This window comes from Pundamilia nyererei, unplaced genomic scaffold (assembly GCF_000239375.1).
Source record: "Pundamilia nyererei isolate P.nyererei 1_Seehausen unplaced genomic scaffold, PunNye1.0 scaffold00052, whole genome shotgun sequence".
NCBI classification, from domain to species: Eukaryota; Metazoa; Chordata; class Actinopteri; order Cichliformes; family Cichlidae; genus Pundamilia; species Pundamilia nyererei.
Window position 1 is genome coordinate 3,068,754 of NW_005187453.1, and position 13,889 is coordinate 3,082,642.

At 39.0% G+C, this 13,889-nt stretch overlaps 1 protein-coding gene across 1 annotated transcript in view; it reads left to right on the forward strand.

Moving 5' to 3' along the window:
* Window positions 1-12,468, forward strand: part of apaf1 (apoptotic peptidase activating factor 1) — a 44,883-nt gene extending 32,415 nt beyond the window's left edge. The window contains exon 26 of the mRNA XM_005733502.1: window positions 10,891-12,468. Within this exon, the coding sequence (XP_005733559.1) occupies window positions 10,891-11,037 (147 nt within the window). The 3' untranslated portion in view covers window positions 11,038-12,468. The remainder of the gene's footprint in view (window positions 1-10,890) is intronic.
* Window positions 12,469-13,889: the final 1,421 nt, after the last annotated feature.

Here is a 13,889-nt window from a genome sequence, read left to right on the forward strand (position 1 = left end):
TTTTTTTTTTTCTCCCATGTCCCTTGCGGGGCTCTGTAACTTTCAGATCCTGTTCATCTGCTGCAGATGTTTTATTCTGTCCACTATTTGCCCAGTTTCCTTAAAATATTTTGATGGTACACTCCAAACTGTGCCAGTTAACTTTTAGCTAGTAAAGGGTGACCATAATTTGAGGGCACTTGTGCCAGTCATGAAGATCTTTAATAATACTGTTTACTTAAAGAAAACTTTAACATATTTAAACGATGCCTTCTCTGTGCGGTAAATGAATGGTGAAATAAAAATATGTCATATAGGCTTTTAGAAGTAAACAAGTGCAAGAAGACGGTTGGTCAACAACTGTGTTGTTTTGGGGATTTTTCCTGGATACAACTACAAAAAAAATGTTTCTGCAACAGGCAGCCAATTGTCTGTTATGTGTATGCACAACACTGGTTCATCCCTTGAGTAAGGTGCTATTTTAAATGTTTGAATGATTAACAAACCAACGAACAAAACAAATATTCCTCTGAGAATGATCAGAAAACAAGGGCTGGTACAAACCAGCCAATGTTCAAGGAGACCTTCAGAAAACCTGGAGAGCTACTGCTTAAGACCAAAATATAAATAGAACAGAATAAGTGGGCTCAAGTCTTGAAAATGTTGTTTACTAAGTGAACTGGCACTCTTTGGCACCTTTCGCTGCTGTGTCACAGGGACCAACGCTGACTGAGGAGCTGCCATGTTTATTTCCAATCCTAGTGTGTCACAGGTTATTACCTCTCTCCTGTGATTCTAATTTCAGCCCTTCATCAAATGTAGGCCAACAAACAAGTCCCTTAATTGCGAAATGAACTGCAGTTCGTGATGTTTTGTCTGTGTCCTTTATTCTGACACTAGAAGCTAACTCTGTTACACTAATAAATCATGTAGAGCTCACTTTGGTGCTTATTCAGATAGGAAAAAAACACTTACATAGGCTGCCAGTCATACTTACAACTTTTGAAACAAAAGCAGGCCCAGACAGAAATCTGAAGATGGCATGACTACATCCTGAAAGAGAACGATAAATATTTGGACTGAATGATGCTTATCGTGAGAAAAAGCATCAAGATCTGCTATGCCTGTGTTTTTTGTTTTATGAAAGGATGGGATAGGCCCATGGGAGAGCGTTCACACTTGCCACAAGCCCTTGGTCAATAATCTATTAATACAGTGAATCGCAACTTTATTTATAGCTGCAGTTTGTGTGGCTGTGACTTTCTGGTTTTCTCTTTCTGTCGTTCCTCTAATATGCTTTGAGGTTATGTTATTTGCAACAACAATGATAACAATTAATTTCTTCATGAGGTTCATTTTATCTCCACGCAACGCTTGTGTGTACTTCAAATCTTTCTTTTTTGTGTAGCAACAAAAAGACAGCCACCTTTAGTATATTTGGAATTTGTTGCACCCTTTGGCTTTCACTTTGATCAGTCCACTCCCACTCCTTCAAAATTGGTCCAGAGATGGAAATAACACATTTTTATAGCCTTCTAAGAGTCAGTGTAATAGGCCACCATGTTGGTTCAGGCAGCGTTTGCAGCTTTGCTTTCATTCAATGGGTTCGTGCTTCATGCTGTTTCAGAAATAAGCATCCCGCAGTGCTGCTCCAACGTAGAAGCAGACCTGGCTCTAAAAATACCTGCACACACTCACAAGATGCAAAAGACCCCCTGAAAGCCGACTATCTTTTTCTTAGACAGAACAACAGTTCTCCTTCTTGTTTTTTTTAATGCATATTTTAACATGCACATGCTCTTCCTCATGTGGTCAAAATACATCCAGAGCAGACACGTACTCCCTCAACTGTCTGCTTGGGAATTTGTTTCTGTATGAGATAAAAGAAGAGCGAAGAACTTTAGAGAGAGTTGATATCGGAATGAAGATGGCCTGGTTTCTGTACTCGTTGTCAGGCTTTGGGTATGAACACAAGCTGGTGAAATATTTATCTGCCTCTTGGAGGCGGTTGTTTCCTCTGCGTCGCTCATTAAGCCAGGGTTAATTGTCTCGCTTGCTGTAAAAGAAGGGTCTCTGTTTGTTCTTAAAAAAAAGGAACAGCAAGACGAAATGAGGCAGGGAAGATGTGTTAGATTACTGATAGAGGGGAAAAGTAGAGCTAGGTGGTGTGTGCTTTTCAAAATGCAAAGACGCTCGCTCACAAATGAGCTTACTCAAGCTTGTTCTTTAAAGTAGGCTTTCATGTCACATATATATACTGTTACTGTGGTGGGTGCTCATAGGAAACAGCCAAAGTTTCACATAATGAGGTCGGCATATGTGCAAGTGATCCCTGTGAGCCAAAAACTCAGCTTCAGTCTGCAGTTTCTTCCTACTCTTGCTCTATATAACGGCAATAAGAACAAGGTAGTTAGTTGGTCATTTTCGTCCCATGTGGGTCATAAGGCTGCAACAAAGAGAGTGGGTATACGTTATGTGGTCGTCTCAAGCACACAGCTCTGGTGGTAAGCGCAGAAGCCCCACCAGCTCGCTGTTCAAGTCTTCTCTTTGCAAGAGAGAAGCAATCAGGCAAAAGTCAACTAGAAGGGAACCGTTTGTGTTAGACAGGGATGTTCTGAGTGGCTACGGCAAGGCATAGATACAGAAGGATTGTTTTGAACTGTGAATCATGCAAAGCTATTGTGATGTCAAGAATAAAAATACATTTTGAAATGGCGCATTCCTACTGATTTTATTTATTCTGTATCTTGATATATTTTTGGCTCAAGAGTTGGGAGTTCGCCTTGTAATCGGAAGGTTGCCGGTTCGAGCCCCGGCTTGGACAGTCTCGCTCGTTGTGTCCTTGGGCAAGACACTTCACCCGTTGCCTACTGGTGGTGGTCAGAGGGCCCGGTGACGCCAGTGTTCGGCAGCCTCGCCTCTGTCAGTGCGCCCCAGGGCGGCTGTGGCTACAATGTAGCTTGCCATCAAGCATTCGTGTAAATGTGTGTGTGAATGGGTGGATGACTGAGTGTGTAAAGCGCTTTGGGGTCCTTAGGGACTAGTAAAGCGCTATACAAATACAGGCCATTTACCATTTTGTATTCTTTTTCTGGCATTTAATTTTGTTCTTTATTGCTTTCGCTAAGGAGGTTATGTTTATGGTAGAGTTTGTGTGCGTGCGTGTTATTTTGTCTGTTAACAGTCCATTCAGATTGGCTTCTATCCACCAAGGTCTTCAAGGTCAATTTAATAATTTTTGGATCCAAAATTGACAGAAAGCCTTTTAGCTTAGAAACTATGATTCTTACCAGTGCGATATTGTCAACATATAGAAATTACTGTATAAATATAAGATCAATCGATTAATCTGAAGGTCAAAGTGATGAGACTGCCGTATGAGAACAGGTTATCAGACTGACAAGAACATATTAGCATGGGATACTTTGTGAGTATAGTTGTTTCATTTTTTAGGACTTTGTTATGCACATCAGAGTAACAGGTTATAACAATTTAAAGTCATAGAAATACAAATATACGTAGAATATTCTGAAATAACTATTATTGTTTTATTATTTTTTATTTATTACTACTACTACTACTTTATTACTAAACATTTAAACAAATTTTGCCAAACAGTGAAACAAATGCTACACATGGATCATATCCACATAATTAAATCAAAGAATAATAAACAATTGTGCTTTAAAACGGAGCAAAAAACAAAAGCTTGCACACTGCTCTAGAAAATTCTTAGAAAGGAAAAATAACAAAAGTTAGTTCAGTCTTTTTTATCTTGTTTGAATCACAGTTATCACCACCATCTGTCCTTCCAGCCCTGCTGGTTGGAGCTATGATTTCATTGTTGTTTACTTTTTCTAAATTAAGTGTGGCCACTTATTTCTGTTGCTGTAGAATCTGATTTTTATTTTTATTTTTTTGTAATAAAATCAAGATTTAAATGGTCACACCTGCCCTTTCCTTATAAACCCAACAAATGATTTATTATAAATGTATAAAATAGCTGTTACATGTATGTGTTGTAAATGTAACAGTAATTTTCTGATTAAATCAAATGAAGCTCACTCGTCACAGCTTTCTAGCTTTGGGCCAAACTGTTAATGTGAAAACAAGATTTTCTGTTGAAGTTAGCTCTTCTCTTTTCACTCGTTGTTTTTTTTTGCCAGTTTCACACATAATCTAAGTGTAAATTATATATTTGTCTTCTTTTCTTAATCCCCAGCTGCTCTTTTATCCATCAAGTACATTTTTTGTCTCTCGCCATTTCTTTTGATGTTTCTTGTTCTTTCCCTGTTATGGAGTCTCTTGATCTGCATATATATATTTTTTCATTTATCTTTGCTACATTTTTAAATCATAAAATCGGGGAATACATGACAAAGAACAATAAGACACTGAGGATGAAAAGAGGGGAAAAAATTGAAGGATGTGATGTGTCTTTGTTGCTTTTCATTTTTTTCTCTGCAGAATCCATATTCATTTCCATTTTTTGGGAGGGGGGGGGTGGTTCTGGTTTATCTGCAGTGAATAAGGAGTAGCTGGTGGGAATGCTGGTGAGAGAAAAGTGAAGGAAGAAAGCCAGCGTGTGAGGGAGAGATGTGTAGAGGATTGTCTGAGCATCAATATTTCAGCAGCGGAACCTTGGATAAATAATTCAGCCTCAGAGTCGCGCTGTGTGCCTCTCTGCTAGACTCATGACCTGCTCACAAGCTAAATCGCTCACTTTCTCTTTATGAAATGGAGGTGGCCTTACAAAATCACCTCTGGTTGGTCCCTTTTTTTTTTCTTTTTTCTTTTTTAAATCCTCTTCCTCTCCAGCGTCCACTCCTTGTGGTCTGGCTCTAGATACTTTTCTTCTTATTTCTACTTAGCATAGAAACTGTACTTATTCCCCCTGGACTCTATTTATGTAAGAGGAAGATGAATTACCTCCTTCCTCCCTTCTAAAAGACCCAACTGTGTTCACACATAAGCATCACTCTGGTCCTCAAATGAATATAAAAACTGTTTTGTTTTTTATTACATAAGCAATCCTGACTTTCCCTCAGGTAGACCTATAAGCAGACCTATTTAGAATCACCACAGCTAATGGTGAGGGCCTGTCTGAGCCAGTCTGGTTCTCCTCTGTTGTTGCCTGAGATGAACTGGGGTTACTCACATTCACACAGACGCTATCAGGCCTTCCCCAGATGTCATTCTGACCTCTGTGTATGTGAGCTTGACACTATTTGAATCTACAGAATGCTTTGGCTGTATTGATAAGGGGATCAGTGGCCATTGTTTTGACATCACGTTTTAGTCAAAGGAGATGCCATAAATATTTGTGCTTTTCATCCAGTGCCATTTGTACTCCCACTGATTGTTGGTATAACTTCTGTCATTTGCTATCAGGGATAATAGCTTTTGGACTGCTGCTTCACTTTCCCTTGATGGTTACAGAAGGAAGTTCTTTTTGTTTTATGTTCTTTTTTTGAGTTTTTTATTTATTCGTTTATTACATAACACCTTCCCCCTGTCCTTCTCTGGCAATAAAAATGTACTACAAGCTCACCGGTTTTACCCAGAAACTGATGGTTTCTGCTCCTGTGGCTGCCTAAGGCCCTCGGGGACTGGAATGAGACGTGCCAGCTGAGTCCCTTACCATGATTTTTTTGCTTCACCTAACACAGTGGTGTAAGAAGCCACAGGATGCCAACTGAGTTCCTGATTTCCAAAAGCTATTCCAGAAGTCAGTCATTTAAAGTGCAGAGTTTACAATATTATACTGTACTGCACCACCACGGCTCTCTTCTCACATATTCTAGTGTCAGGTGATGCTTTATTTGTACCTCAGCCCAGTAAAAAGTGACATGACAAACCCAGGATCTTACCACAACACCTCCATGTTGGCCTTGTTTGGCAGCATTGTTTTGTTATAATTTTGTCTTCAGTGTAGATGAAGGTGGTCTCCCACTAGAAAACTTTGTTCTTAGCCTGCAGGCTTTCCTGTGGTTTCTAGAGTTTTTCGAAATAGAATGGGAGACAGAGCTTTCAGCTATCAGGGCCCTAGTTTAGTTTCAGCAGACAGACACCTTCTCTAAAGTAAAACTAGGCTTAAAACTTTCCTTTTTGATAAAGCTTTTATTTTAGTGAGAATTAAAAGGGAGGGTTTTTTTTATTTTCTTCCCATTGCCACCAAGAGTTCATGAGAGATCGTCTGATTGTTGGGATTTTCTCTCCAACATTAAAGGATAATATGTGATTTTATGCTATATAAATGAAATAAAATTGAAATGAATACAAATAAACATTGACAACTGAACCTGCTGCTCCTCCAGTATGCATGGCAAAGTGTCCTTGGGGGGTTCTGTGATAGAAAAAGAAATATATTAATGTGTCTGTGGTCGAAAGTGTCTTCAAATATTGCTAAACTATATGTAAGCTAATGTGAATAATAAAATAAATTAATTAAAAGAAAAAGGCTAACGAGAGGATCCTATACTGTGTTTATAGAGCTCCTTTTGGCACAACACTGCATTCAGATCATAATTCTGCTTGCTAAGCTGCCTGGCAGGCGGATGCTATATAAGTGAAGTCCATTATTAGTGAATAATCCCCCGTGTTTTTAGTTGTAGTATTTGTGTAACCTACACTTGGTTTTGCTTGTATATTATTTCCATGTTGATGCACTGATGCATTCTCTGAATACGCTGAATTTCCACTTAGCCTCACCTGTGCGTTGTCTTCTTTGCATTTGCATAGTGTACATGCAAACATTGTCACAAACCCATTTCCCTCCGCTTTCAGCGGCTTCACTACAGACTGCGTTGTCTTACATCTCAAAGAAGACCCAAGGTGGTCACCAAACACACACAGAACACCCAGCAAGCAACTCCAGTTTAGTTATTTAGCATCTACACGCATCACTAGCTGTCTCCCATATATCAGTGGTCTCACGGAGATGGTGTTTATGTCAGCACATCAGCCATCTGCTCCGAGGATATGGGCCCTCCATGTGACACACGAACGCAAAACCCAGCTGCATATTCCCACGAGAGAGAATAAACAGTTGTTATGACAAATGTGAAATATGTTTTACTGTTTTCAGCATCTTTTATCTGTCTGGATTTGCTCACCTATCATTTACCTTTCTCCCGTCTGCAGCTTCTGGAAAAAGCTCACTTTCCTTCCTGTCACATAAAACTATAAATATGCATGCCACCCAGCATAGTCTCATCCTCATCCTCCTGTGTAAATGATTAAACATAGCGATTTTCTGGCTAAGTTTTTTTTTTCCTCCTAGTAAATCTAGACTCACTCTGAAATGATTTTCACACTTTCACTCCACGCATCTCCCGTCGTCCTTCCTCAAAGCCAACAGGCTTTTTTAAACATTTATTTTGCACCAGCTCTTTTCTCCATACATTGCATCTCTCTGCTAATCCCCTGTTTATAACCACTTGGAGTTATAGAGTTTTTACTCCCCTTATTATCAATTTCGTCAAAGAGTTTCATCATTCGTCTGCAGCCGTTGTTTGCTGGGAGGCTCAGTCTTGTTTTTCGACTCTGTTTGCTCTCTTCCTCGCCTGTTTCAGTCCGTCTATTGGTCTGTTTATTTTCATATATGTGTTTGTGTGCTTGCGCAGCAGGCGTCTCAGTATTATTTCTTTGTTTGAGCTGTCAGCTCTTTGACAGGCAGCAGCCATCTTTGTTTCATTTCAGATGCAATTAGGCTTTTGCCAAGTGTGTTTCCGCCCTCCTCTAGTATCTGCGGTATATACTCAGTTTGTCGCCTCACCAATCAAATTGATCCCACCTCTATCGTGTTTTTGTGTTGTTTCATGGCTGTATTGCAGGCATCATGGTTTGACCTTGAAAATCTCTTTGCTGAGATACAGGATGAAAGGTCATCGGTACTCGAGTTTAAATCTTGTTAGCCAGACTCTCTCTAATGGTAATTTTCCACCAGTTTGCCGTAGCTGACCTTTTTACACTAAGTAGTGTAGATTCCAGGCGTTTTTGGGGGGTAGTGTGATAAGCCCATCATTAGATAAATGTGTTGGGATCTGACTGATTAAGCTCTATTGATGATTGAATGACAATTCTGCTAAGACCGCCTGATTTAAAAAAATAAAAATAAAAATAACGTTTTGAGTGGACTGTTTGAGGTCTCACTATTTCGGAGAAGCTTGAAGTGGGTCAAGTACTCAGGCAGCTTTTTGTAAAATGAAACCTAACAGTCTTCTGTCAGGCGTCTTCTGTTTTTTGCCTCCTTAGAGGCCTCTAGCACAGCCTGGCTGCTTGATTTCAAGTTTGGGAGATAACTAAAGAAAACTCTCTGAGGAGGGATAATCTGCACAGTGGGGTTGATCGTGCCCTTGCAATCTGGGAAGCCATCGGGCAGTCTGCCGACTTGTCTGTGGGGGCAATTTTTCTGGGCCTCTCGTGTATGGAATAAAAAAAAAAGGTAAATAAAAAGCTGAATTATTGTGGATGATAGCAGACAGTTTTGGGTGTGCAGTCCAGCAGTCAAAGCCCCACTTAAACAGGGCTTTGGCTACATGTAGAAATTGTATTTTGCCTACAGATTACATAATTTAGAATGCAGATAGCTGCTTACAAATATGATTCCTGCTGTAAAAAATGTGCCCAATAACTTCACCTTGATTTTAATACTTCCCTTTATTATATACTTTCTGTTTCTCCTGACTATTGTCAAAGAGAAATTCAGTTTGTATTGATCATCATCAAACCTCATTTTATTCAACTTAAAAGCTAAGGTCAGGCCACACTTGTAGCTGGCCTTGTATTAAATACACCCTATATGCATATGCATAAACTGCTGCCACTGCGTATAAGAACAAAAATAGGAGAAGCAAGGCTGTTGCTCCACATTATATTGATGATATACCTCCATGACCTCTGTATCAACTTCAGTTTTTCTTGTGTTATCCGAGAGGAAGGTATTTTGCATGCTTATTCCTGTCTCTCACTATTCACATTCATTCTTCACATTTATGAACCATGTAGGAATTAATTGCTTTGACATAAAGTCATGTTTACTCTCAGGTCACGTTTAGCCTTGAAGGCAGTAGCAAATTACATAGCATAGCTTTGAAGTTCAAGGTAACAAATCTGTACTAATAGCTTTTATGTAAAGCAGCCTTTGTATGCAAATGTTTTGTTAGACAAAGTATGTTTAATATTATATGTTGTGAAATATTTTCTTGTCTGATTTATGGCTGAATATAGACGAAGGAGATGGAGACATTATTTCCATTTCCATAAGGGTTCCTTGTCAGATACGAGCTGTGTAATGATGTGAAAACCACAAAAAGGGGGGCTTAAAATAACCTAAGTGTGACCCGACCTGCTTTTTGTTCCATTTAAACTCAGTAGAAACTGTCTCATATTCACCACAAATATTTCATAGTAGTGTGTCCAGGTGCTGGGCTACCAGGAGAAGTCTGGGCATGAGAGAGAAGATTATTGTTAGCAATTAAAGAAGAATGTTAATGGAAAAATGCACCACATTGCACTATATTTAAAAAAACATCTTTAATCTTCTGGGTCACAAATAAACTAGAGTTAAAATTATTCACCCTGCAGACAATAAGATTGTTTTGTTTGTTTGTTTGTTTTAATACCAGATACTCCTGTCTCCATTTCCCCCAGTGCTAAAGTAGTGGATACTTTTTCTTTTAAAGTCAAAATCCTGACACGGGGGCTTAGTTAAGATGAAATCATCTACCTGCACCATATAGGACATTAAGTAGGACATTAACTAGTATAGGCAAGTGTCACCAATTTAAAGCAACTGCTTTGATTATAAATTATAAATATGACATTTTAGGCGACTATTATAGGAGTCTTCTCTGTTGTCTTTTCTACCAAGATCTTAGCAGCCAATAGTAGCAGTGAAGGAAGTCTAGTGAACAAGTATTGCCAGTGCCTTGAAGCAGCAGCAGCAACAACAACAACACACACACACACACACACACAGTGGTACAGCATGAAAATCTGAACAAAAGGAACCTTGCCACATTTTTTTTGCGATGCCTTTTTGGGGGGTATGCAAATGAGCTCACTTTAAAGTTGCTGTAGGGTTTGTGTGATTAATGGGCTGTGTGTGTGCGTGAGTGTGCGCACCTCCTATAAGCCAGCAATCTGCTGCTGCCACCTCTTCTGTTGCAGTCTGTCGATAGACTTAGGGATTGGCCTGCTTTCCTTTATTAACCCACACTCAGAGCAGCTAAAGGTTCATAACAAAAACATGCTCAGCTACTAAAGATTAAACCTATTAAAAAAGTCACGCCGTCTTTATTTAGCTGGGAGGGGCATCGTTTCTTGTTTTGATGTGTCATCATCGTGCCTAATATTGTAAACGCTGAATGCGCACGCGCACACACACACACACACACACACACACACACACACACACACACACACACACACTCGTGCCAAGCTATTAATGATTGACTTGATGTGCCTTTGATGATTCATCCCAGTGAGAAGGAGCTTCAATGGAAAATGTCAACTTTAAACTGAGATTAAAGGGAATAACTCAAAAAAGCTGCAGGGGGTGGTGTGTTTATGGGTCTCCATCGAAGTATTTGAGAGAGCCTGTGGGTGTGTGCGTGAGTTTGAGTCTGGAGATTTTAGAATATTAAATTCGAAATGGTCTTCTGGGCAGCCATCGTAAACTACTGAGTCTTTTTAGTTTTTGTTGTTGTCTTTGTTTCATGAATCAGACAAATCATAATGCACATTACACGACTTCTGCCTTGATTTACTTGTTCCAGAGAAATGTAACTAAATACATATTTTCTTCAATGGTTTGTACATAACTTCCTTGTTCTTTCAGATACCCTTGGGTCAAACGTAATGATTTGAACATGTTCTTGTTTTTTTGTCCTTCTTCTTTATATCAAGTGGTGGGAAGTGAAGACAGGCAAAGCTCTGCAGACCTTCTATACAACGGGAAGCGCTTTAAAGAAGATACACGTGTCATCTGACTTCTCCACCTTCGTCACTATCGACAATATCGGCATCCTCTACATCCTCCAGAGAGTGGTGTGACGATAACGCCGCCGGCACCGCTCCAAAAGATGACAGAAACAGACACCATCATCCAGCTTATTGCAAGAACTGCTCAATTGCATAATGTATGCAGACTTGTCCAACGCTAAACGCCCTGCGCATCGAAGAAAAACAGTTTACATTTTCACTTTGCACAGTCAGTAACAATAGCCTTGAGAGCATTAGACAAATACACTTTGCTGGGGTCACATGACCAGTTTGCGCCGGCTTTAAATGATGCACTGTGAAATCTTCTTCCTTGAATCTGCATTACACACATCTTTTTAAACACAAAGAGGTGCATTTAAAAGGTAACACTGATTTCTAAAAAGCCAGCAAACCTGATCATCGGTTCTTCTCAAACCCATTTTTTTCTATCACTACTATTTACCAACAGATGAAAGATTTAAATGAAAAATATGTGTTTTTTTGGGGTTGAGGATTGCACATGTGCAAGAGATTTTCCACTTTTGTATGTATGTATGTATGTAATCGTAAAAGCTATCATAGACGTCCTATGATTTGTTAGAAGTGATGAAGTGAGTTTGGTTTGTCTGTGCTGTGATGCTTTCGAACTTCTGCATTGGGTCAGTATTCATCATTGACAGTTTTAAACCGTTTCTAGACACTGCAGCCTTTTCGTGAATGCACATACTGTGGGTAACAGAGGGTATGTGTGCTTTGTGTCAACACTTTCTAAACATACCAGCACATTTGGAGCTTTTGGTGCACTTTGATGAGCATTAAAATGGATAGCATGATAAAGTTTTTATGAATTAAGTTCTTTTCAAAGCTGAAGAGGCTATTTGTATGTCAGAACTGTTTGTACTTTTGAACGTGGATCAAAGGAAATGTTTTCTATAAAATATAATCACAGCATGTGATTTATAATTTATACTCGAATTTCATGTTGCCGGTCTTAAAAGACATTTTTCTACTTTAATTGCCTTTTTTTCATATAACTATATAACTGTTTTAACTTTAGATATTACTTATTACTGCACGCTGTCTTACTACTGAGCCTTTAGTTGTTGAGAGCACTTGGAAAAAGTAGTTACAATCTTTAAGGATGCTTTTCTTAATGTGACTTGAAAAACAAATCCTTAATTTGAGTGAAAATTCTGAGGTTTTACTGAGAGAGGCAAGTGTCCCTGTACCTTTATCGAAACCACTCACGTCAGTGAGAAAGGTGTGGACTCCATGTGCAGCTGGAGCAATAAGCACAAAAAAAGAATAAATCAAAGTAAGGATGAAATTCAATAATGCTTGTGTTATTCTCACACTGTGCCCTTCCTGATTGGTGCTTTTTTAAAGTTGCTGTTCAATCATCAAATTTCCTTTTAACTGATATGTTGATATCAGCTCAGGATGTAAACTGTTATATGATGTGGTTCAATGGAAAATGTAATTTATTAAGAATAAATCACATATGCTGTGAAGTTGTATGTGTGTGTTTCCCCTTTCTTTTTAGTTGTGTTTTGTTTAGCAGGCGCTAAATTTATGGTTAAGACCTGGTGTGCTCTGCCCTATAAAACCTCCTCCTTCCTGCCGTCTGACGCTCCCCATGAGGAGCGAGAGCCCTGCTCTCAGGCACAGTGACAGCATGATTCATCTGCACATGGCCTGCATTGTAGGGACGAAGGATTTGCTTGACTTGCCTTCCAGAATGATTCAAAATCAGCTTCTCTTTATTCAACTGTCTGAATCAAATTTGCAATGATATTTTTCCCTGAGTAAATATTTTGATCTGTAATGTAACAGAGAATTCGTGTGCGCAGTGATTAGGAGCCTATACATTTACCTGTTTTGCTTTTCTGCTCATCTGGGGAAAAAAGTACAAATACTGGTGATTTTTTTCTTAGCAGAAGATATGAAATCTTCCTCTTGAGTTCATTATTTTTCATGTGCAGGAAAAATTCCCATCTTTATATCTAACAGAATAACAAACTGGCTCAGTCTACCATTGTCCAGAATCTTGAGGCATTTTAGTCAGTGAGGGACAGGAGGTCACTGAACGAACCATCACCTCTACATTTCACACTGTAGAGATAGCAGAGGCTGGTTCATATTCGACCGTGCTGCCATAAAGAACGCTGCAGGAAATCATTCCAGCCGCTTTCTATAACACTTCACAAGAGCTCTTCTTATGTGACAGGTAAACACACCTGTCAGGACATAAGACTCCACAGACACTCCTGTATCAAGCCTCTTTGCTACTCTCATATTTATAGCGCACATGTTATGAAGGACCTTTGCCAGAATTCTCTTTTTCACAATCTCAGTTTTATTTTATTTTATTTTTTTATTTCTTTAACCTTTTTATTATTTTATCACTGTTGTATCACTATATACATTTTCACACAGCCTTACATTATAAGACCTTCAGTGTAGACCTGTAGCACTTTTAACAATGTTGTTTTATAAAAGATTATACAATTTTTATGATTTATGCTGCTCCTGTATCTATCTGTTTTGGATTTATAGATCTAAAACCTGCAGGACACCGGCCCTTGAGGCCTGGAGTTGGACACCCCTGCTTTAAGATTTCCACTCATCAGATGACTTCAATTTTACTGAATGAGCTCAGTTTTAAAAGTAGCTAAATACTAGATAATTAATCAGAATCAGGTGGATCAGGTAGAATATGTACTGCAGTTAATAAACAGTGAAACCTAAGAGACTGGAGTTAGAGGACTGGCTGTTCATAATATAGTTGGTAAAGCAAATGTTAGCATCATGCGTTAAAGCGCTATTTTATGCAATCAAATATTCTCTCTTTTCCCAGCGTTTCATGTCTGCTTTAAATATATTGAGTGCACAATAGAAGCATTTTTGCTTTTGTTCACATCAAT